At 57.6% G+C, this 20559-nt stretch overlaps 7 protein-coding genes across 7 annotated transcripts; all 7 read left to right on the top strand.

The window, feature by feature from the left end:
• Positions 1-335: 335 nt before the first annotated feature.
• Positions 336-2740, top strand: MKK02DRAFT_43246 (amidase signature enzyme; the record flags this gene model as incomplete). Its single annotated transcript, XM_053092340.1, has 13 exons — positions 336-506; positions 541-668; positions 703-797; positions 847-883; positions 925-1051; positions 1084-1176; positions 1238-1485; positions 1530-1632; positions 1666-1975; positions 2029-2299; positions 2332-2467; positions 2513-2536; positions 2582-2740. 13 exons carry the CDS (start codon positions 336-338, stop codon positions 2738-2740), a joined length of 1902 nt encoding a protein of 633 aa, XP_052947100.1.
• Positions 2741-3572: 832 nt separating this feature from the next.
• On the top strand, positions 3573-5277 carry MKK02DRAFT_43245 (uncharacterized protein; the record flags this gene model as incomplete). Its single annotated transcript, XM_053092339.1, has 3 exons — positions 3573-4070; positions 4115-4195; positions 4246-5277. The coding sequence occupies 3 exons, from the start codon at positions 3573-3575 to the stop codon at positions 5275-5277; spliced, it is 1611 nt and encodes a 536-aa protein (XP_052947099.1).
• Positions 5278-6429: 1152 nt separating this feature from the next.
• MKK02DRAFT_43244 (uncharacterized protein) lies at positions 6430-7841 on the top strand (the record flags this gene model as incomplete). The annotated part of the gene is made up of 4 exons (XM_053092338.1): positions 6430-6630; positions 6699-6782; positions 6840-7145; positions 7212-7841. The coding sequence occupies 4 exons, from the start codon at positions 6430-6432 to the stop codon at positions 7839-7841; spliced, it is 1221 nt and encodes a 406-aa protein (XP_052947098.1).
• An 863-nt stretch (positions 7842-8704) lies between these two features.
• MKK02DRAFT_32196 (uncharacterized protein) lies at positions 8705-10363 on the top strand (the record flags this gene model as incomplete). Its single annotated transcript, XM_053088468.1, has 5 exons — positions 8705-9000; positions 9062-9287; positions 9322-9504; positions 9541-9672; positions 9719-10363. The coding sequence occupies 5 exons, from the start codon at positions 8705-8707 to the stop codon at positions 10361-10363; spliced, it is 1482 nt and encodes a 493-aa protein (XP_052947097.1).
• Positions 10364-10723: 360 nt separating this feature from the next.
• MKK02DRAFT_43242 (fatty acid synthase alpha subunit) lies at positions 10724-15324 on the top strand (the record flags this gene model as incomplete). The annotated part of the gene is made up of 9 exons (XM_053092337.1): positions 10724-10789; positions 10833-10953; positions 10986-11192; positions 11227-11526; positions 11558-11800; positions 11833-12915; positions 12947-13253; positions 13285-13488; positions 13521-15324. The coding sequence occupies 9 exons, from the start codon at positions 10724-10726 to the stop codon at positions 15322-15324; spliced, it is 4335 nt and encodes a 1444-aa protein (XP_052947096.1).
• Positions 15325-15616: 292 nt separating this feature from the next.
• On the top strand, positions 15617-17821 carry MKK02DRAFT_24380 (DNA photolyase, FAD-binding/Cryptochrome; the record flags this gene model as incomplete). The annotated part of the gene is made up of 6 exons (XM_053086888.1): positions 15617-16811; positions 16844-17156; positions 17203-17271; positions 17318-17340; positions 17392-17535; positions 17586-17821. The coding sequence occupies 6 exons, from the start codon at positions 15617-15619 to the stop codon at positions 17819-17821; spliced, it is 1980 nt and encodes a 659-aa protein (XP_052947095.1).
• Positions 17822-18603: 782 nt separating this feature from the next.
• On the top strand, positions 18604-19704 carry MKK02DRAFT_23834 (uncharacterized protein; the record flags this gene model as incomplete). The annotated part of the gene is made up of 2 exons (XM_053086791.1): positions 18604-19014; positions 19048-19704. The coding sequence occupies 2 exons, from the start codon at positions 18604-18606 to the stop codon at positions 19702-19704; spliced, it is 1068 nt and encodes a 355-aa protein (XP_052947094.1).
• Positions 19705-20559: the final 855 nt, after the last annotated feature.

Here is a 20559-nt window from a genome sequence, read left to right as displayed (position 1 = left end):
TCTTATCTCTCTCGACACTTCCTTGAGTCATCCAGTAGTCTTCCCTTAACTCTTATCGCACCACTAAAGCAGCTCACTCAATTCGAGGCGAAATTCTCCGCAATCCCGAGTGATCGCCAGGACCGCCATGAGCCCTGCTTCGGCGCTTCGGCTTCCCCCTCCGTTATCTTGCCGAGGCGTCATTTATCCGAGGCCAACAGACCCCGAGGCAGAGGACGAGTGCAAGAGCTCTTGATAGGCTCCTCCGCCAGCCTCCGCCCTCTCCCGGGCATGGATAAACTGTCGGGCGCCGATTGGCCGAAGACTGGAAGTCGTATAAAGCCTCTGTCCTCGAAATGTCTGCTCAGCCCTCTCCCTCGACTTGTGGAACTTTCGAGATGTTGAAAGTCGTCCTCCTCCTCATCTCCGGCCTCGGCCTGAGAGCCAGCGCCTCTCCTGTGTTCCCTGCGACACATCATCTAGCGGCGAGATACCTGGACAATGCCGCGGACGAGGTCTTCCCCATGGTGAGCACTGGTTCAGACTGTGCTGACGATTCAGCCTCTTTGCCAGGGACACCGAATTGAAGACGCAACAATCGACCAGGTGCAAGTCTGGTTCGGCGAGGGCTCTTTGACCTCCGCCCAACTCACTCAGTGCTACCTTGACCGGATCGCCCAGACCAACGAGTAAGTCTAGCCCAACGGAAAAGGCTGACTCCAGCTATCTGCACTCCGTTTTAGAGCTCAACCCCGACGCTCTGAGTATTGCCGCTGCGCTCGACGGAGAACGAGCTGCTGGAAAGTACCGCGGGCCTAGTAAGTCACAGTCCTGCATGTTGCTGGAGGATCATGGCTGACCAGCTAGTGCACGGTATCCCCATTCTGACGAAGGACAACATCTAGTACGTTCCCGCCTTTCAACTGAAATATGGCTGATGTTCAGTACCCAAGACAAAGTGTCCAGCTCGGAAGGCGGCGTCGCGCTCGACGGCCAGTACTATCCCCGAGAAGCCTTCGTCATCCAGAAGGCTCGCGCTGCAGGATGTGTCATCGTCGGCCACTCCAACTTGGTAAATCTTTCAGACGATCGAGCTGATAACAGGCCGAGAACGCTGATCACCGAGCAACCATCGACTTTAGCGAGGGCTACAGTCAGAGAGGCGGGCAGTCTCGCAACCCGTACAACCTCACTCAGGTAAGCATTAAACTACGCCTACCTAGTCGTGTCCTTGGCAGGGCTAAGATCTGATGCCTAGTCTACCGCCGGAAGCTCCACGGGCTCAGCCATCGCCGTCAAGACCAATCAGATCATGGTTGCTATCGGTACCGAGACTCACGGGTCCGTCATGCACCCCTCCGGACATATCGGGGTGGTCGGTATCAAGCCGACTGTGGGACTCACCTCCCGATCTGGCGTTATCCCTGGCTCCTTCTACCGCGACTCGGTCGGGACACATGGTCGGACCGTCCAGGACGCTGCGTATCTTCTCGATGCCATCTATGGGTGAGCTCCTTTTGTCTGCGGTGGGGATAGACGCTGAGAGTCAGTATCGATCCCAGGGACAACCAGACCCTAGGACAGATCTCGCCTCCCGAAGGCTACGCTGCGGCTGTATCCAACAACGATATCCTCAAGACCGCTGTCTACGGAGTGAGTTTGCGCAATCTTCATAGCTGACGATAGCTCCCCTGGTTCCCCTACTGGGCAACTACCGGCGGTGTACGCTCTCCCGGGCAATTCGACATGTTCATGAAGAGAATTCAAGAGATCAAAGATGCTGGAGCGACCATCATCAATATCACCACCCCCATTCCTCACATCTACGAGATAAGTACCTCCCTATACGCGTCGGTCTATGCTGACTGCCAGATTCAAAACGCGTACGGCTGGGGAGATGCTGTAGGTACACCCGCGAACGTCTCATCTAACCGAGCCCTCCTTGTCGACCTCGCTGCGGGCTATGCTGCTTGGCTCGCAGAGGCTACATTCCCCGGTACGTCTTTTCACTTCGGCTAGGCCGCCTCGTCAATACCAACTGACCAGCAGAGGGAGATGAGCGTAACAACATGTCGACCCTCGCCGACGTGGCCGACTGGAACCGGCGCAACAACGCCACGACCGGAGCACTCGGTAACAGCACCTACTGGTTCAACAAGATCACGGGTCAAAACTACTTTGACGACGCAGCAGCTACCAATGGCACACTCGACACTGGGTATTGGTACGCCTTGGAATGGAGGCGATCTCGAGCTCGGAACGCCATTGAGGGTGGACTGATCCATACCATGGAGAATGGCACGGTTATCGAGCTTGACGGGTAAGTTCCTGCACGAGCATTACTGACGGTAGGCTGTTAGTTCCCAACGTCGGCGGTGGAGGTGGTTCTTCCAGCTGCTCGAGCGTTCCCGCCGCTGCTGGATATCCCGTACTTACCGTACCTATGGGTCAGAATGGCTGGGACGTACCCTCCGGAATGTGCATCTACGTAAGTTGCTTATGAGGTTCATTGGAGCTCAGCTGACGATCGTAGGGAAAGCAATGGGGAGAACAGAAAGTACGTGTATCTCTCAATCAGCTAGAGTGGCGGCTGACTGGATAGCTCGTTCGACATGGATCTGCCCTTCAGGATGTCTGGCGATGGAACGTCAAACCGAAATACCACAATCTCAACACTACCAAGGTGCCCTTTGACCAGCGCTGGCCTGGCTACGCGTGTACGCCTGCGAGTCTCGAGCGGGGCATGTGTGTTGGCGCTTGAGTCTGCGGTCCGATTCTGGGCAGAATCCACTGTTTGAGTAATCTTTATAATACTTTTAGATGCATAGAGCTATCATGTAATCGAACGGCCAGTGGCTATAGCCGTACAATGGTCCAAAAGCAAGCCTCAGGCCTCTGCTGTGAAGCTGGACGCGGCCATATGGCGGACCAGTCGTAAAGTGTGAGGGATGCTGAGACCCGTGCGCGCCATCTCAGGCCCTCAGGCAAACTTTCTTCGCAAGATTCTGTTCTGCGAATCTGCTTCATCTACCCTACGTCACCCTCGCATCTCCTAGTCATCGCTGATGGACCTGCAGTCATGCTCCATGGGTCGACATCGCGCTGCCAAGCGCGCTCAATCTTTACTAAAAGCTAGCATGGCCAAGTTATCTTTGACCAATTCGGCGGAAAATGCCTGCCTATCCTTGGCTCGAGTGCAAGTCGCACCTCGTCCATCTCGATGTATGGTCGTCCGCCGCGCAGACACGCGCTGCGATCTCGCCAAAGAGTGGTTCAGCAAGCGAGGCGCAAGCTGTCTGTGGAGAGGCGTACTGAGCAGGACTGACTGCCTCGAGGTCGCCTCGAGGTCAAAGCTCAAAACGCCACGCGTGTGTGTGTGGACCCCGGCCCGAATGCGGATCAGACTGATTTCGGTGCTAGACTTTTCCTTCCTCCTCTCATCTTTCTCTCTCTTACCTCCCTTGATGCTCTCACCGACCTCGGATCAACCTCCTCAACCCATCAGCTCCGCATACATCCTCGGCCTCCTTCTCGCTGATCGCACCACTTCCTCTCCTATCACACTCTCAGCGACGGTCCCGCCCTCATCAGAAATGCGAACATCGTCACGCCCCAGGAAGCCTATCGGTAGCTACGCGGCGGAGCCCGATTATGGGATCTCTAAGGATGACTTGGTGCTCAAGGTGCCGAAAGCGCCGGTCGCTTTCACAGCCGGAACCCCCAGCCTTGGCGATCCACCTCTCCCAGCGACTTCGCTTTCCCTTCCCTCCCTTCCCTCCCTTCCTTCCCTTCCTTCCTCCTTCGCCTCTGGCCCCAAAACCGACCAAGCCATGTCTGCATCGTCGATCAACAGCACGGCCAATACGGCGGAAAGTTGGAAGGAAGGAAGCGGCATCACGCAAGGGCGGAGTGGTAGCGGTGTCAGCGAGGATGATGGGCAGGAGCAGGGCAGTAGTGGGGACCTTGCAAAGGGCGGAGGCGGTAGTGGGGACAAGGATGCTGGGGATCAAGGAAGAGCGATGACCGCTGGCGGTCAGGAGGGCGCAGGAGAGGAGGGAGGAAGGAAGACGCCCAACTCCAAGAAGAGAAGCGTACGTCCCCCACATTCTCGCACATGACTCGCGCTGACCGTCAGGCCCATTCCAGTGTCGACCGCGCTGTCAAACAGCGGAAGGTTGCGGACGGACGAGAAGTTGCCCTCGGAGGCGGAATCCAGGTATGTCTAGCGGTACTTTACCACTTCGGCGAACACCCGTTGATTCCTAGGTCACGCTTGACGAACTCCTTTTCACCCAATACCAGGCCGCCATCGCCACGCCATCTGCGCCACAATCCCCCATGCACTTCGCTGCTTTCAACCTGGCTTCAGTGGCGCCACCGCCCCCGTCCATGCCGGATGACGAAACACTCGATCTCATGAAGAAATCCATCCCTCCCTACCTCTTCGAGCCCGAAATGATCGGTCGGCTCCAGCCCTTTTTTACAATGGCCGATTCGCACCGCGCCCTCCCCTCCATCATCGCCTGCATCAACGACACGCAGGCGCAGATGGCGCAGCTCCTCGGCTACCTAGCTTCGGTAGAAGAGGAACACGCCGTTCGGCACGAGATGGCTCAGAAGCATGTCACGGACGCCGAAGCCCAGAACGCCGATCACGCCTCGGCTCGGTATCATCTTCAGCTGGAGCTGGTCGAGATGAAGGCGACAGCGGCGAAGGAGCGGGAAGCTGCCCGGTTTGCGACCGGGAAAGCCAAGGAGGAGGCGGAGCGGCAGCTGCAGGCGGTCAGGCGCGAGGCCGATCAGAAGCAGCAAGAGATCAAGAGGGATACGGAGCAGGAACTCCAGTCTGCGAGCGAAGAGGCGGAGCGAGCGCTACAAGAGGCGAAGGCGGCAGTGAAGCAGGAGATGGAGAGAGGGAAGAAGGCAAAAGAAGATGCCATTGCGGAGCGGGACCGGTTCCACCGGGACCGTAGCACTGCTCTGTACAGCCATCTCGCCAAGGCCCGAAAGGAGTTCGAGACCAAGACCGGCACACTCTCCGCACAGCTCTCGGACGCCAACGACCGGATCGGCTCCCTCGGCGCAGAACTCGAGACCTCCCAATCCGCCCTGACCACCGAGCGCGAAGCGAGTGCTGCAACCTCGGCAGCACTCGAGCAGGCCAAAGACACCATCCAAAACCTCACCTCGCAAATCAAGGACAAGGTAGCTATCTGGTCCACCTTCTCCTCCGATATGGTCGCCCTCGCTCGGAATTTCGTTGAAATCATCGGTCGGCTCAACAGCGGTTTATCGTGAAGGAGTGGAGGAAGGCGATGGCTCGGGGTACGGGGTGTCTGGGAAGCAGCACACTTTGTCCGTACGAGGACAGCAGGGGGTACAGGGACGGAGTCGGGATATATAGGTGAAGCGGCGCACAGAGTACATGCTGTATTCAGGATCTTTCAGGGAAATCTACATGCAAACCCATCATTGTCGGGGCCATCGTCAGGCTGCTCAGCTACCGGGAGACTGAGTGTGCACGTCCTTGCTGGTCATGGTGAGCGGCCAGATCAGCCTTCGGCATAAAGTACTGCTTCTGCCTCACCGCCACATCAAGCTGCGAGGTCGAGGAATGCTGATCCCGTGCGTGCTCGGGCGAGCTCAGCTCACTCTTTACCTTACTATAGCGTGTCTGAAGACGTATAGCTCAGAGTACGGGGGGCACTCTCTAGACGATACATGCCGATCGTCTCGGTGTGCGTTATAGCTCACAATCTGGTCGACCTGCGCGGATGGAATCATCGCTTGGCCGGCCCCATCTCGGTTATAATTGCAAGTCCCACCACTCAGCATGCAGGAGACCCCAGCATCCATAGCCGCGACAAGTTGATGTGCTCGACAAGATCAGTCAGTGCGTGCCCGGTATGGACGCCATCAATCCTGCGAGGTCCGAGCGCTGAGACTATGAGGGACGTGCAATTTCTGCCCACGCCCGACGCGGTGCCGACCCGATTTGCTCCGGAGACTTCTCCTTCCTCCTCTTATCTTTCTCACCGTCCATCCCTTCCGCAACGCTCACTCCAGCGCGTGTCACCTCTCACACTGTATAGATTCTCCTCGTATCCCGCGGAACCTTCGTCCTCGGCGTCGGCGCGGCCGCAAAATCTCGGTCAGCCACAATGAGCAAAAGGAAGCTCATTCGACCCACTAACATCAAGACAAGGCCTCCCCGCGAGTCTCGCCTCCGACGCCGTCGCACGGGTACACAGGTCCTCTCACAGCGGCTCAGAGTACGATTACGAAAGCGACGCGTCGGAGACCACGGCGGTCAGGTCCCAGATCGAACTCATACGGACGGCTAGACCCAGGGCAAGCGATCCTCCAGGCACCAGCCCGGGTCCGCCTTCGTCATCGCCCAGCTGTCAGTCTCTATCCGCCCGTGAAGTAGAATGGGAGGAACCCTGGAATATGTCGGATGCGGAGGATCAAGATGCGGTCAGTGGAGAAGCAGGAGATGACAGTGGGGACTTGGCGGAAGGAGGAGGCGGAGGTCAGACGGGCGGGCTTTGCGGTCTCCCAGAATTCGAGGCGGAAGAAGATGGAGACGTGTTCGGCGGACGCGAATCGGACCTAGAGTCGTTGTTTCGAGAGGAGGAGGACTGGCGGACCGTGGGCGTCCCGCTCAAGAGAAACGTAATTACAAGTGCTACTATACTCGTATCGCTAACTGACTTCAGGCCGATGACGAGCTCGACAAGGACAAAGCAAAGCTTCCAAGGCTCATCGATGCAGATCCGGATGAGCTTGAGACTGGAGTTCAGGTATGTTTCTCGCAGCTCGCATTAGCCTGATTGTGTAGAGTACAGGCTGATAGAGAGGTGTCATTTGCTGGTGATCTTCACCCCAGCTTCCTCCTCGGATTTGCGGTACCCTTCATCCCAACCTCCCCGCTCGTCGTCTCCCCAGTCGAGCTCGACATCTCAGCCGACCACCCACTGCACAAGGAGGCATTCGACACGGTCGCCAAGTGGTTTGCGGAAGACGACAATCTCGGTCCCGGACCTAGAAGACAATTCGAAAAGGTGTTCGTATGGGCCAAAACCGCGCTCGACCTCAGCACCGGTATCGGTCGTATCAACCAAATCTTCAGCCATCTCGCTACGTCCTTCGGTCGACTTCTCGCTGTCATTCACGGTCTCAAGGCTCAGCTGGAGGATGAGAGACAGCGCAATGCCAAGCTGATCAGCTAGGGGCAGGCGGCCCAGACTGCTACGGCGGAGCTAGCTGCCACCAGCGCTGACCTTCACAATCAGCTCGAGCAGGCGAGAAACCTCAGCGACTGTATCCAGTTCCAGCTTGCTACCGCCCAAGATGACCACAAGAGGGACAAGGAGGCTGCGGCATCCGCCATCAACGAGCGGGACGACATACGGGGTCGACTTGCCGAGCTCGCTGCCGCCCAAATTCAGAGGGACAATCGTATCATCGACCTCTCCTCCCAACTCTCAAGTGCCAGAGGCGAGATCGCTCTCCTCCACAAGCAGCTGGGGGATACCAAGATCGCCCAGCGTTGTGCCACGGACCTGGCGGTCTCAGCGGTTGACCGCGTGGAAACCCAAATCAACGATCTTGCCGCCGAATCCGCACGAGCGTCTTTGGCCTCTTCTTCCGCTATCCGCAATGTCGACACCATCAAGCAGCTACTGCTCGTCCTCGCTTCGGACCTCGGGGCCTCACATGCGTCGCACACGTCACTCGAGGCAGATTTGGGTCTCGCGCTCGGATCGATCCGGGGGGAGAGGGTCAAATTGGCGGCGGATCCTATCGAGGCGGACGACCAGTCTTCGGCTAATAAGATGAAAATCGATGGGATGGAATGAGTGGCGAACCAGCGGGTGGAGGGGACATCATCTGGAGAGAGGGAGGAGCAGAGGGAGGAGACATGGGGAAATTGGGAAGAGGCACACCTATGGAGCGGGTCCAACACGTGCGCGTAGCGTGTCAAAAGCTATCTGGTCATATATCAGAGTTGATTTCATCTATGTCCTGCCGACTCTATCACACCCTTCCACTGGTGTAATAGCGTAGTGATACGCGCAGAAATGAGGATGCACTACCGTGGACTCGCTCGGAAACGAATTGATGCGGGGGTGACCGGCCGACCGGCGACCTGTCTCATGTCTCAGCAGACTGGAAGAGGGTCGCCTGTGCTCATCGATTCATCTCCCATTTCTCCATGAGTCTCGTCTATCTACATTCACTCAACCTGGCGTTCAGGGCTGCTGATCTGGCCCGTAGGACGCTCCCAGACCGATGATGGCTGAGAAGAGGCGTAGTCATATGCTCAATTCGACCGACACGCGCGCCTCCCTTGCTCGACTGTCCTCCGACGTCCTTCATTTACCGCTGGTCCGGTAATGCTCATCACTCCGTCCAAGCGCTACTATTCAATCCCTGCACAGCTGTGTGCTTCATCGATCAAGCCCTGATAACTGATAAGATTGGGTCGGATCGAGGGATTGAGATGGGGTAGGGATGGACGCGACTTGTGTGTCGAGGACAAGAAGGCGACGCGTTTGGCCTCACCTCCTGATGGCTGATTAGGCTGATGGCGCATTCTGAGGTCGTACGACGAGAGGTCTATCAGCTCATCACATCAGCTACATCCTCCATGAACACCTCATCCGCCCATAGCAACACTTCCTATCACACTCGAGTAGCTACAAGCCACACCGCGTCCATCATGGCCGATCCTTTCCCCCTCTTGACGCCCACTCTCACACTTGCCGACCTCCCGGCGAATCACCAATACCATCCCAGCAACCAGGCAATACGGGAGGCGGAGGCGGTGCACTTCCCGAATCGCAAAGCCCCCACGAACGCCTACTACGCCAAAAACCCAATGATGCACCCCGCCAACCTCGAACGGCATTTCAATCTCCTCGAGCTGCTACCTCCATTGGCTTTGGCATTCCGCAAGACGGAGGAGGATTTCCGTTTGAGGTTCAAGCAGGTAGAGTGGCCAACCCACGCGTTCGCGTGAGTCTCGATCTCAGGGTTCAAGAGCACAAGGAGATGATGACATCGTGCTGATCTATAGACACCCACAATTGCTTTGTCACAAGAACCTGGCCATCATTGACCGCATCGTGCGAGGTGAGAATGGTGATTATGTGGCAAAGAACTGCTTCACCTGCCGGTATGGCCACCGGGGAGGCGGGAAACGGCCCTGCCACATGGCAGAGGGAGTATTCACGCGGGACGATGAAGGGCGCGCGGTCTTTAGGGCCGAGGGCTACGAGGACGTTCTCTTGATACCTAGTGAGGTAAGTACTGCTTTAGACACCGGCTGATTCTAAGATCTTAAAGCAGACGATGGCAAACCTCCTTCCTGGCCGGGATGTTGACGCTGCGCTCGATCAGGTCCTGCACGACTTGGTCTCGCGCCAGGACCGTAGCCGGAGAGAGCAGTCAGTTACCTCTTCCGACTCACCTGCTCCTGTATCGCGGTCAATTGCTGCTGGCAAAAGACGATCCCGTCGCGTGAGTATGATCCCGCATCGATCGCTGACACCTCAGCTGATCATTGACGACCCGCTCTCCTCGGATCCCGAAGCACCCCAGCAGATCAGGAAGCGGTCCAGGCGTGAGCAAAAGTCGGCCGCGCTCGAGGATCCAGATTGGAGCAGCGTGCTGGAGCCGGGATCTCTGGTAAGCAATGTTATAAAGGGCAACATGGAACCAGCTAATCAAGCAGGCCGATTACCTTTCTGGCTCGGTGCTCGAGAAATACCAGCATGGTCGAAACAGCTCGGATGTCCTTTCCCTCAACTTCCGTATCGATCCCCTTCACTCCTCCGCTGAAGATATCCCTCCCCTCCTGGATCTGGAGACCGTCACATCTGGACTCGTCGATTTCCGGTGCGATAACCTTGGTCCGGCCAAGACCAAGGCTATGGTCGATTCGCTCATCCAAATCGTCGCGTCCTATCACGAGAAGGCTCTCCGCCTCGACAAGGCCAACACCTCCATGATGGTCACCGCCAACGCCGGCATGGAGGTACTGGTCGACTACGCGGGTCGGACGGATGCGAGGTGCGATGCTCTTCTCCTGGAGAATGAGCGTCTGACGGCCGAACACGGTGCTTACCAGCTCGAGAAGGGACAGGCGGATTGCGGAGAGAGCAGTGCTGCTAGTCGGATCCAAGGGGCTATCGATGGTGCGGCCGAGGAGGTCAGACTGAGGGAGAAGGCGGAGGGGCTGCTGGCGGAAGCGATTATTAAACAGGGCGAGATGGAGGTGGAACTCGCCGGGGAGAGGGATAAGATGAGGGTCATGGGGGAGAAGATGGAGCGCCTTGAGCGGGAGAGTCAGGCTGCGGCGGCGGGTATGATGTGGTAGCTTTGCTATAGGTATACCGAATAGAACGTGCGTGTAGATCTGAGATTGCGGCAATGGCGTGGGGGAGAGTGGGGAGTGGCTTCGGACTTGAGCCGAAACAAGGCCGAGGCAGCCACGTGGTTGAGATCCCCAACCAGCCCGGCCCCCCACAAATCGTCGCGCAAAGGCTATACCGACTATACCTCTCTCTACCTATCTCCACATACACCTCGTACACCCTCATAGAGCTACAGGAGGCCATACATACAGCGTCAGAACCCCCAGTCAACTTCCCAGCGAAGCGGAACAGCTGGAAACCCCTTTTCTCAGCTCCCATCAGCTGCCCCATCGTCCAACCTCCACCTCAGCAACGCGTTCACCATGGCGGCAGAGATGGACCAGGAGAGTATTGTCCGGCGTGAGCTCACGTCGCGATGTATCGCCATCGTAAGCCGTGCCATTGTTAGCTAGAGCCGAGCTGACGGAAAAGATGAACCGAGCGGACCCTACCCTGCTCGAGTACATGAAGTACACTATCGACAATGTCGACCCGTCCAAAGGCCCTACCTACGAGAAGGCCAAGAAGTTCGGGCAGATCCTGATTGACAACTGTGAGTATATCGAAGAGCTCAGTTGACGATAGGTCAAGAAGTTGTCGACAAGCCTCCAATCTACCGAGATGTCGCCCTTCCCACCGCACCCCACACCGAAATCTCGGCCAAGGGAGATATCATCTACACTGAGATCATCAGGCACAATGTGCGCAAGCTGGAGAACTACGTCAAGGAGATGGCGTCGGGCGGAGAGGTCGAGCCGGTTGTCAACTTGGACAAGGTCACCTCGGACATTGGTGAGTTGGCTGAAAGGTCCGTGCTGACGTTTAGAAAAGCTTTGGGAGCTTGTCAACTCGCAGCCATCCATCACCCCCGCTCAGAAGGCCGCCATTAAGAGCATGTACGCCGAGGTCGTCAAGCACCTCGGACACGAGCCGAACGACCCTCCACCAGAGAACCCCGCTTTGCTCCGGGCCAAGGGGCCAAACAGGCAGCGGAGGAGCTCGTCCCAATTCTTGCGGCCAAATGTGGAGGACAGGACCGAGGTGGATGAGGAGCACTTGCCATTCTTGCACTTGAAGCGGAAGACTGGGACGTCTTGGGCGTACAGTCAGAAGTTGACCAATATTTGTGAGTTCAACCCAAGGCAAAGCTGATTTAGATCTCGACGTCTTAACCGAGATTGCCACCTCCGGTGTCAGCTTCGCCAAGAAGGCCGCTCTTCTCACTGGTGTCGGCAAGGGATCCATCGGTGTCGAGATCCTCAAGGGGCTGCTGTCCGGCGGTGCTACCTGTGTCGTTACCACCTCGCGGTACTCGCGCGCGACCGTCGACTACTACAAGGGCATCTTCCACGAGCTCGGTTCCAAAGGGTCCAAGCTTGTCGTCGTTCCGTTCAATGGAGGTGAGCCAAACTCATAGCAAAGTTGACTTTAGCTTCTCGCCAAGATACCGAAGCTTTGGTCGACTACATCTACACCACCCTCAACATTGATCTTGACTACATCATCCCCTTCGCTGCCCTTCCCGAGAACGGTCGCGAGATTGACGGTATCGACGACAAGTCTGAGCTCGCTCACAGGCTCATGATGACCAACCTCCTCCGTCTTCTCGGCGCGGTCAAGGTCAAGAAGGCCGCCAGGCACTTTGTCACTCGTCCCACCCAAGTCGTCCTTCCCCTTTCCCCCAACCACGGTCTCTTCGGAAACGACGGTCTCTACTCTGAGTCCAAGATCTCGCTCGAGACACTCTTCAACCGGTGGTCGGCGGAATCTTGGGGCGAGTACCTTTGTATCGCCGGTGCGGTCATCGGCTGGACCCGCGGGACGGGTCTTATGTCCGCCACCAACACCGTAGCCGAGGGACTCGAGAAGCTCGGTGTTAGAACCTTCTCTGCCAAAGAGATGGCCTTCAACATCCTCGGTCTCATGCACCCCCTCCTCTTCGACATTACCCAAATCGAGCCCATCTGGGCGGACCTCAACGGAGGGATGGACCGGGTCGCCGGTCTCGCCGAGGTTACCGGCAACATCCGCGCCGACATCCAGCGCGTCGCCGAGCTCCGCAAAGCTATTGCCATCGACAATGCGGCGGACTTCAAGATTGCCAACGGTGATCAGGCGGAACGGGTGCACCAAAAGGTGTCTATCGCGCCGAGGGCCAACTTCTCGTACGAGTTCCCCACTATCGAGGGGGACGACGTGCTCAAGGAGCTTTCGCACCTTCAGGGTCTTATCGACCTAGACAAGGTTATTGTCTGCACCGGTTTCGCCGAGGTCGGACCATGGGGTAGCGCCCGGACGCGATGGGAGATGGAGGCGAGGGGAGACTTCACGATCGAGGGATGTATCGAGATGGCGTGGATGATGAGCCTGATCAAACATTTTGACGGCAAATTGAAGGATGGCAAGGCGTACGTCGGATGGGTGGATGCCAAGTCGGGCGAGCCGGTCGATGACAAGGACATGAAGGCCAAGTATGACAAGGACATCATTGCCCATGCTGGTATCCGATTGATTGGTGAGTTCTTGCAAAGACGGAGCTGATACAGAACCCGACCTCTTCTACGGCTACAACCCCGAGAAGAAGGCATTCCACCAGGAGATCGAGCTCAACCACGACCTCGAGCCGCTCGAGATCTCCGCCGAGGATGCGTCCAGGTTCAAGCGGGAGCAGGGGGACAAGGTGGACGTCTGGGCGCTGGAGTCTGGGGAGTGGTGTGTCAAGTTCAAGAAGGGCGCGAGGGTGTTCATCCCCAAGTCTGTCAAGTTCGACCGCGTCGTTGCTGGACAGATCCCGACCGGATGGGACGCCAAGAAGTACGGTATCCCCGAGGATATCATTGCGCAGGTCGACAGGTAAGCCCATGTACGGACGGAGCTGATGTAGAACCGCGCTTTGGGCTTTGGTCTGCACGATGGAGGCGCTCATCATGTCCGGTGTCACCGACCCGTACGAGCTGTACAAGTACATCCACCCCTCTGAGGTCGGAACATGTCTTGGTTCGGGTATGGGCGGTATGCGCTCGCTCTCGGCCATGTTCAAGGACAGGCGGGAGGAGAAGGACGTGCAGAAGGATATTCTGCAGGAAACGTGAGTTTACCCCACGATAGAGCTGATTCCAGTTTCATCAACACCGTTGCTGGCTGGGTCAACCTGCTCCTTCTTTCGTCATCCGGACCGGTCAAGATCCCCGTCGGTGCATGCGCTACCGCCCTCCAGTCCGTCGAGATTGCGTGCGACTCGATCCTCACTGGCAAGGCCAAGGTCATGATTGCCGGTGGTTTCGACGACTTCTCCGAGGAAGGCTCGTTCGAATTCGCCAACATGAAGGCTACGTCCAACGCCGAGACGGAGTTCGCCATGGGTCGCGAGGCCAACGAGTTCTCTCGACCCATGACCAGCACCCGCGCTGGATTCATGGAGTCGCAGGGATGCGGTGTGCAGGTCATCATGTCTGCCCGCACTGCCTTGGAGCTCGGCGCTAGCATTCAGGGTATCGTCGCATACACGTCCACCCACACCGACAAGGCCGGCCGGTCCGTCCCTGCTCCGGGTCAGGGTATCCTCTCTGCCGCCCGCGAGATCAACTCGCCCGACGCCCTCCACATCCTCGACGTCAAGTACCGGGCTCGCCAGCTCGCTTTCCGCCGTCGTCAGATCTCGCAGTGGCTGGAGAACGAGCACGAGCTGCTCCGCGCCGAGCTCGGCTCCAAGCAGAGCGACGCGTGGTTCCAGTCACGCGTCGGGTTCATTGACGACGAGGCGAAGCGTCAGGAGCGGGATGCGCTGGCGACATTCGGTATGCTGGAGGGATCCCACCCAAACATTGCCCCTCTGCGCCGGGCATTGGCGGTGTGGGGTCTCGATGCAGACTCGGTCGGCGTCATCTCTTGCCACGGTACCTCTACCAAGGCCAACGACAAGAACGAGTCGTCGGTCTACAACCAGCAATTCACCCAGCTCGGCCGGACACCTGGAAACGCCGTCCCCGTCATTGCGCAAAAGTCTCTCACGGGTCACCCCAAGGGAGGCGCCGCCGCGTGGATGTTCAACGGTATGATCCAATCCCTCAACTCGGCTCTCGTACCCGGAAACCACAATGCAGACAACATTGCCGAGGAGCTCCGCGCTTTCCCTTACCTCTTCTACCCCTCCAAACCCATCCAGCACGTCCGGCTGGAATGCGGTCTCCTCACTTCCTTCGGTTTCGGTCAGGTCGGTGGTCAAGCCGCCATCGTCCACCCGCGATACCTCTACGCGTCCCTCCCAGCGCACCAGCTCGAGGCGTACAAGGAGCGCCGGCGGAAGCGGGAGCTCAACTCGTACTCGCGCATGTCGGCGTCCATGATCCAGAACAACCTCGTTCAGATCAAAGACGCGCCACCTTACACGTCCGAGCTCGAGAGCAAGGTCTACCTCAACCCCCTCGCTCGGGCTGGACCCAGCAAAAACTCCTTTGCCTTCCAAGGCAAACTCCCCTCTACCGTTCCCCTCCAATCCGCCAACGCCTCCACTCTCAAAGCTCTCTTTGCGCAAGCAGGAGACATCGCCGGCGTCGGAGTCGACACCGAGCTCATCACCAGCGTCCCTACCTCGGAGACTTTCCGCTCGCGGAACTTTACCGACGCCGAGGTTCAGTACTGCAATGCGGCGCCCGACCCGGTTGCGTCGTACGCGGGCAGATGGGCCGCCAAGGAGGCCGTGTTCAAGGCGCTGTCTGTCCCGTCCAAGGGGGCCGGAGCGGGCATGAAGGATATTGAGATCGTGGCGGGGGAGAAGGGACCGACTGTGAAGCTGCATGGAGATGCGCTGACGGCGGCGGGTAAGAAGGAGATCAAGGTGTCGTTGAGTCACTCGGACACGTCGGTCGTGGCGTTTGCGGTTGCGAATTGTCAGTTGGCACTTCAATGTGGTGGACATAGCTAATGAGCAGAATGATTGGTTGGATAGATACGGGTTTTGGTGGATAGGATACATCGGCGTACATGCGGACTGCTATAGATATTATGCACTGTATATAGATCACGCAGTTCTCAGCTGCCATGTCCACACTGCACAGGTCACATCGACCGCCAGCTGAGATGCAGGCGCCTGACTTCTCGATCTGACTGACGTCATTTGCGGCAGTTGCTCGATGTCGATCGCAAGACCATGTACCGACTTTTCGCTTTATACCTCTCTTTGCATGCTCAGCACCATACGCAGACTCAGTCACAGCATGTCCAACACCTTCGTTCATCTCCATACGCTCGACCTGCGGACGCATGACTCGCCGTCACTGCACCACGCTCATCACCCCTCGTCCAACATTTCTAGCCGGGTCACCCATTTCCTCCCCGTCTACATTATCGACTCGCGCCAGCTCGACACTACATGTCTGCCTGGCACTCCAGCTCAAGCTCCTCCTCCATCCGGGGAGACGGAGCTGGAGAAGCAAGGAGTACCTACCAACCCCAATCACCACCCCCAAAAGTCGCGAAACTCCCCCCGATCGCGGGTATGCGATTTCCACCGGACCTCGCCTCATCGGCTCGCATTCCTCCTTCAGGCAGTGTACAGTCTACGAGAGACGTACCGCAAGTCTGGAGGGGATATGCTGATTGGGTATGGAAAGCCCGAGGTGCTTATCCCTGCTCTTGTGGAGAGCCTGAAGAAGAAGGGCAAGGTGGAGGGCGTGTGGGCGCAGAAGGAGATTACAGTGGAAGAGGAGGAGATGCTCTTGCGTCTAGAGGACAAGCTGGACGTCAAGCTCAGTCTGAACGAGAGCAAGACGATGCTTCCTGTCGATCAGCTCCCGTTCAAGGTCAGCCAAACGCCCGATATCTACACGTCATTCCGGAAGAAGGTGGAGGGGTTGGGGTTGCAAGTGGGAGGTGGGATGCTCGTGGAGCCGCTCAACACGGCCGAGTGGAAGACGAGGGATGGACGGTGTGGCGAGGTCAGGGTCAAGGGGCTCAAGCCGTTCCCTGATGTGGGAGAGGTCAAGCTGGCCGAAGGACAGGGCGGGTGGGTAGGGAAGGGAGACGATATCGACTCAGTCGAGGGGATGTACGCCAAGCTTATCCAGCCTCTCCTGGACAGCCCACCTATCGGCGGCTGGACGACCGCACATAAGGGTACCGAGATGCCGGCGAACCACCAGAATACCGCCGTACCGTTCAAAGGCGGGGAGACGAGCGCGCTGGGCAGGCTGGAAGACTACGTGGGACACCCCGAGGAGGGCAAGTGGGTCGGAGGGAACAAGGCGCGCAAGTACAAGGCGACCCGGAATGGGATGATTGGCGAGGGGTTCAGCACCAAGTTTGCCTCGTTCCTCTCGCTCGGATGCCTCAGCGCTACCGAGGCGGGATGGCGAGTCGCTCAGCTGCTCGAGACGGTCGGGAAGGACAAGGATACCTACCAGAACGTCTACTGTGAGTCCACACTCCGACTCGGCTGATATCAGGGATCATCTTTGAAATCCTCTGGCGAGACTTCTTCCAGTATACCACGGCAAAGTATGCCAAGCAGAAACGATCCTCCCTCTTCGACCCTGTCGGCTACTCGCAGATGATCTCGTCTTACCCCGCGTCCGAGCGGCCCAAGCCGGAAGACTGGAACGATGCCAACTTTGACGATGAGAATGATGCGGCGAGACGCTGGTGTGAGGGCAGAACGGGTGTGCCTTATATCGATGCCAACATGCGGGAGTTGAAGGAGACGGGGTATATGAGTAATAGGGGGAGGCAGAATGTCGCGAGCTTCTTGGTCATGGATCTGTGAGTTAGCGGTCTTGACACGATGAGGCTTTAGCTGACGGTTCAGGTACGTGGACTGGAGGGTCGGAGCGGAGTTTTTCGAGATGCACCTGATAGACTATGATACCTGCTCAAAGTAAGCTCTTTCGCGCTCCGAGGATGGAATGAAGCTAATAGTTTAGCTGGGGCAACTGGCAATACCAAGGTCAGCTCCACAGCGGCTAAATGCGTCTTGCGCCTTAAGCTGACTTCTCAGCTGGTGTAGGAAACGATGCTCGCTCGTCTCGACAATTCAACCCAATTAAGCAGGCCAAAGACTACGATGGGCACAGCGACTACGTCCGGATGTGGGTGCCCGAGCTCAAGGATGTACCGGATGATCATGTTCAAACACCATGGGGTCAGTTATTATCTTCTGCCTCCATTTCGAGTCGGAAGCTGACTTGACAGTACTAAATAACCCTAGCAAGCTTGGCGGATACCCACACAAGCCCTTGGTGGAGCAACAGTCATGGAAGAAGTTCTATGGTGGTGGCGGAGGTGGAGGAGGCGGGCGTGGCCGAGGAGGACGTGGTGGCGGGGGACGGGGCGGTGGTGGAAGAGGCGGCGGAGGACGAGGTGGTGGTGGACGAGGTGGTGGGAATGGCCATGGTCACGGAAGAGGCCGGGGCGGACATCACGATTAGGAGAAGTAAAAGCAAGCGATGCACCGCTGCAGGAAGGCAACTGGGTAGTCTGACAACCGCAGGTTCTGCCTGAATCATGAAGTTGAGCCCTCATCTGGCAGTGAACCTCTGACAACCGACCTCCTGCCCCGCTAACATTGTAATCTTTGTCCCGCTCACATCGTCGCCGCCTGCTGACTGCGCCACTGACGCGACAAGTCGTTACAGCCGGGAAACTGATCAACGATCTTGCTGGAAGAGACCGAAGTGAGAGATTGCTCGGAATGTGTGTCTGTCATCCGGGAGATTATGGGCAGCTATGGCCTCCTTGCGACTCCAGTTGAGCTCCAGTCCCTCACCGACCACCGCGTCCCCACAGACCCTGCCCTCTTTTCGGTGGCCAGAACCCCTTGGCTTAGCTGCAGGGCGGGTATTAGCCAAATCTATAACCGAAGCCCGGTCTACCGCTTTGTCGCGCCTCGTCCGCGCCCCGTGTCCCCACTTGTAGGATAACAGATCAAGCACATTCATTGCATGGTGTGAAAAGGTCTTCTGACCCTCTTCCGATGCTCCGCGACTCAAAGCGCACTGGTATTGAAATATCGCCAATTTCCCCACTCCAGCTCCCCCACTTAGAGACATCCGGCCATTCCGGGCCGGCCAGCTGAGCTACAGCTATATCCGCTGACCTGTCCTTCGAGGTCTCCTTGTTCTACCCGGACAGCTCCAGCTGATCCACCATCTTGGTGCCCTCGCCACTTTCCCCTTTCTGATCAGTACTTTTCTCAACCCACATCATCACAATGTCCACCACAACAACGGAGGCACCGCGCCTCGCGCTCAACCTGAACCAGGCACCCAAACTCCCCTCCAACTCCCAGCTTGAATGGATCCCCCTTCATGACACGTACGGTGCCGAGTGCCGAGGGATCGACTTTACTTCGCTTCCCCTTTCTGACAATATCATCGACGAGATCCAGGCGGGTATCGCCAAGTACGGCGTGGTCGTCTTCCGCAACACGGGTCTGTCCGACCCTGACTTCGTATCGATTGGGGAGCGTCTGGGAGAGATAGCGGACGCTGGGCAGAGTAGGCGATTCCCCACGGCCAAGTTGGGCGACCCCAGTAACCTCTATCTGGATGGCAGCATCGTCAAGCCAGGAGAGCTCAGGTGGTTCTTGGCAAAGGAGACGGGGCTGTTCCATGTCGACGCCGTAAGTGACCGAAGACTTCAAGGCTGACAGTAGTCGTATGATGCTCGACGAGTTCGCTTGACCGGTCTCATCGCCCACCAACTCCCTCCTAGAGGTACCGGCGGGGCCACCGAGTTCAGCGACACCCGCTCGGTCTACGCGGATCTCGACGACGAGACCAAAGCCCTCATCCAAGGCAAAGTCGGCGTTCACTCCCACTTTCACTCCCGGCGCGTCGCCGTGCCCACCTTCCCCACTTTCGCCGCGCTGGACCCTAATGACTACCCCATGTCCAGTCACCTTATTGCCCAGACACACCGCGGCTCGGGCAGACCCGTCCTATACATCGCGTCTCACCTGCACCATATCGACGGGATGCCCGAGCCGGAATCAAGCGAGCTCATCCTCAAGCTCAGGCGCAAGGTGGAGGAGGAGAAGTATCTGCTCAAGGTGTACTACGAGCAGCCGGGAGATGTAGTCATCTGGGACAATACGGCGACGATGCACCGCGCCGGCAAAGGGGAGGGGGAAGGGTGGGCGGGGAAGTATGTGAGGGACATCAGGAAGTGGACGGTGTTTGACAACTCGCCGGAAGAGTGGGGGTTGAATGACAAGAAGACGGAGAAGTTCTTGGCGGGGCCGGTGATACAGGCGAAGCACGATGAGATCTACGGGCAGGACGGGAAGGTGTGGGACTTTGATGAAGATTAGAGCTTTTGCTCGAGGAGGATATAAGGATGAGGCCATGCTGCTTCCGATAAGGATCATTAATGTATACATGACCTATCTCGCCGCATACGGTATGTACATGATGGTCATTCTACGCTATTGTATCCTGTCGTATCAGCTACATCCGTCTGATACATCAGCGATAGAGCTCATTTCTACCTCCTTGGATCGCCCCTTCCGCCTACCGCCTGCTTCACGGACGTGGGTCACTCGCCTCCCGTCTTGTGCCTAGCGCCTCACTCCGCCCCCCCGCCATGTAACAACTCGCCAGGACGGCCACCTGTGCGTCAACCTTGATTCGCTCCCTGTTTAGATCCAAATCTCTCGCGTCCAGCCCCGCCTGTCGTGTATCCAACGCTTCCTCCCGGGCGCCTAGTTTCCTGTGCCACCTCCCCAGCTCCGCTTCATGCATGTCGACCTGCAATTCCTGTGCCGCCCGTGTCCCCAATAGTTCCTTTTCCTGCCACCTCATCTTCTCATCCCTTTCAGCAGCGAAGCCTCGCTTCTGACCACCAAGCGTATCATGTACATCGTCAAGGGCGACGCAGCGGATGCGGAAATCCCTGATTGGGCGGGCGCCGATCAGTTTACGGGCACATTTGTCCAGCAGTACACCACCTTCGAGGATGGATTCGCACCTCTTGGCGTACTGAGAAAAATGGCGGAGGTGGAAGGTTTAGAGGATGATTGGGAGGGCAAGGGGGGTCAAAGTCGGAGATGATGCCTGGGCGATTTTGGTGCAGTGGCAGGACTGGGCGAAAGAGTACAAGGACAGTTTGGCGGATTAAGAGGAGAAGCGTGCGCAAGAGATGTGAGTTTCGCTTGTTTGAGCTGTGC

This window comes from Dioszegia hungarica (genome assembly GCF_025882075.1).
Source record: "Dioszegia hungarica strain PDD-24b-2 chromosome Unknown MKK02contig_7, whole genome shotgun sequence".
Classification (NCBI taxonomy): Eukaryota; Fungi; Basidiomycota; class Tremellomycetes; order Tremellales; family Bulleribasidiaceae; genus Dioszegia; species Dioszegia hungarica.
This window is presented reverse-complemented; position numbering and strand designations above follow the sequence as displayed.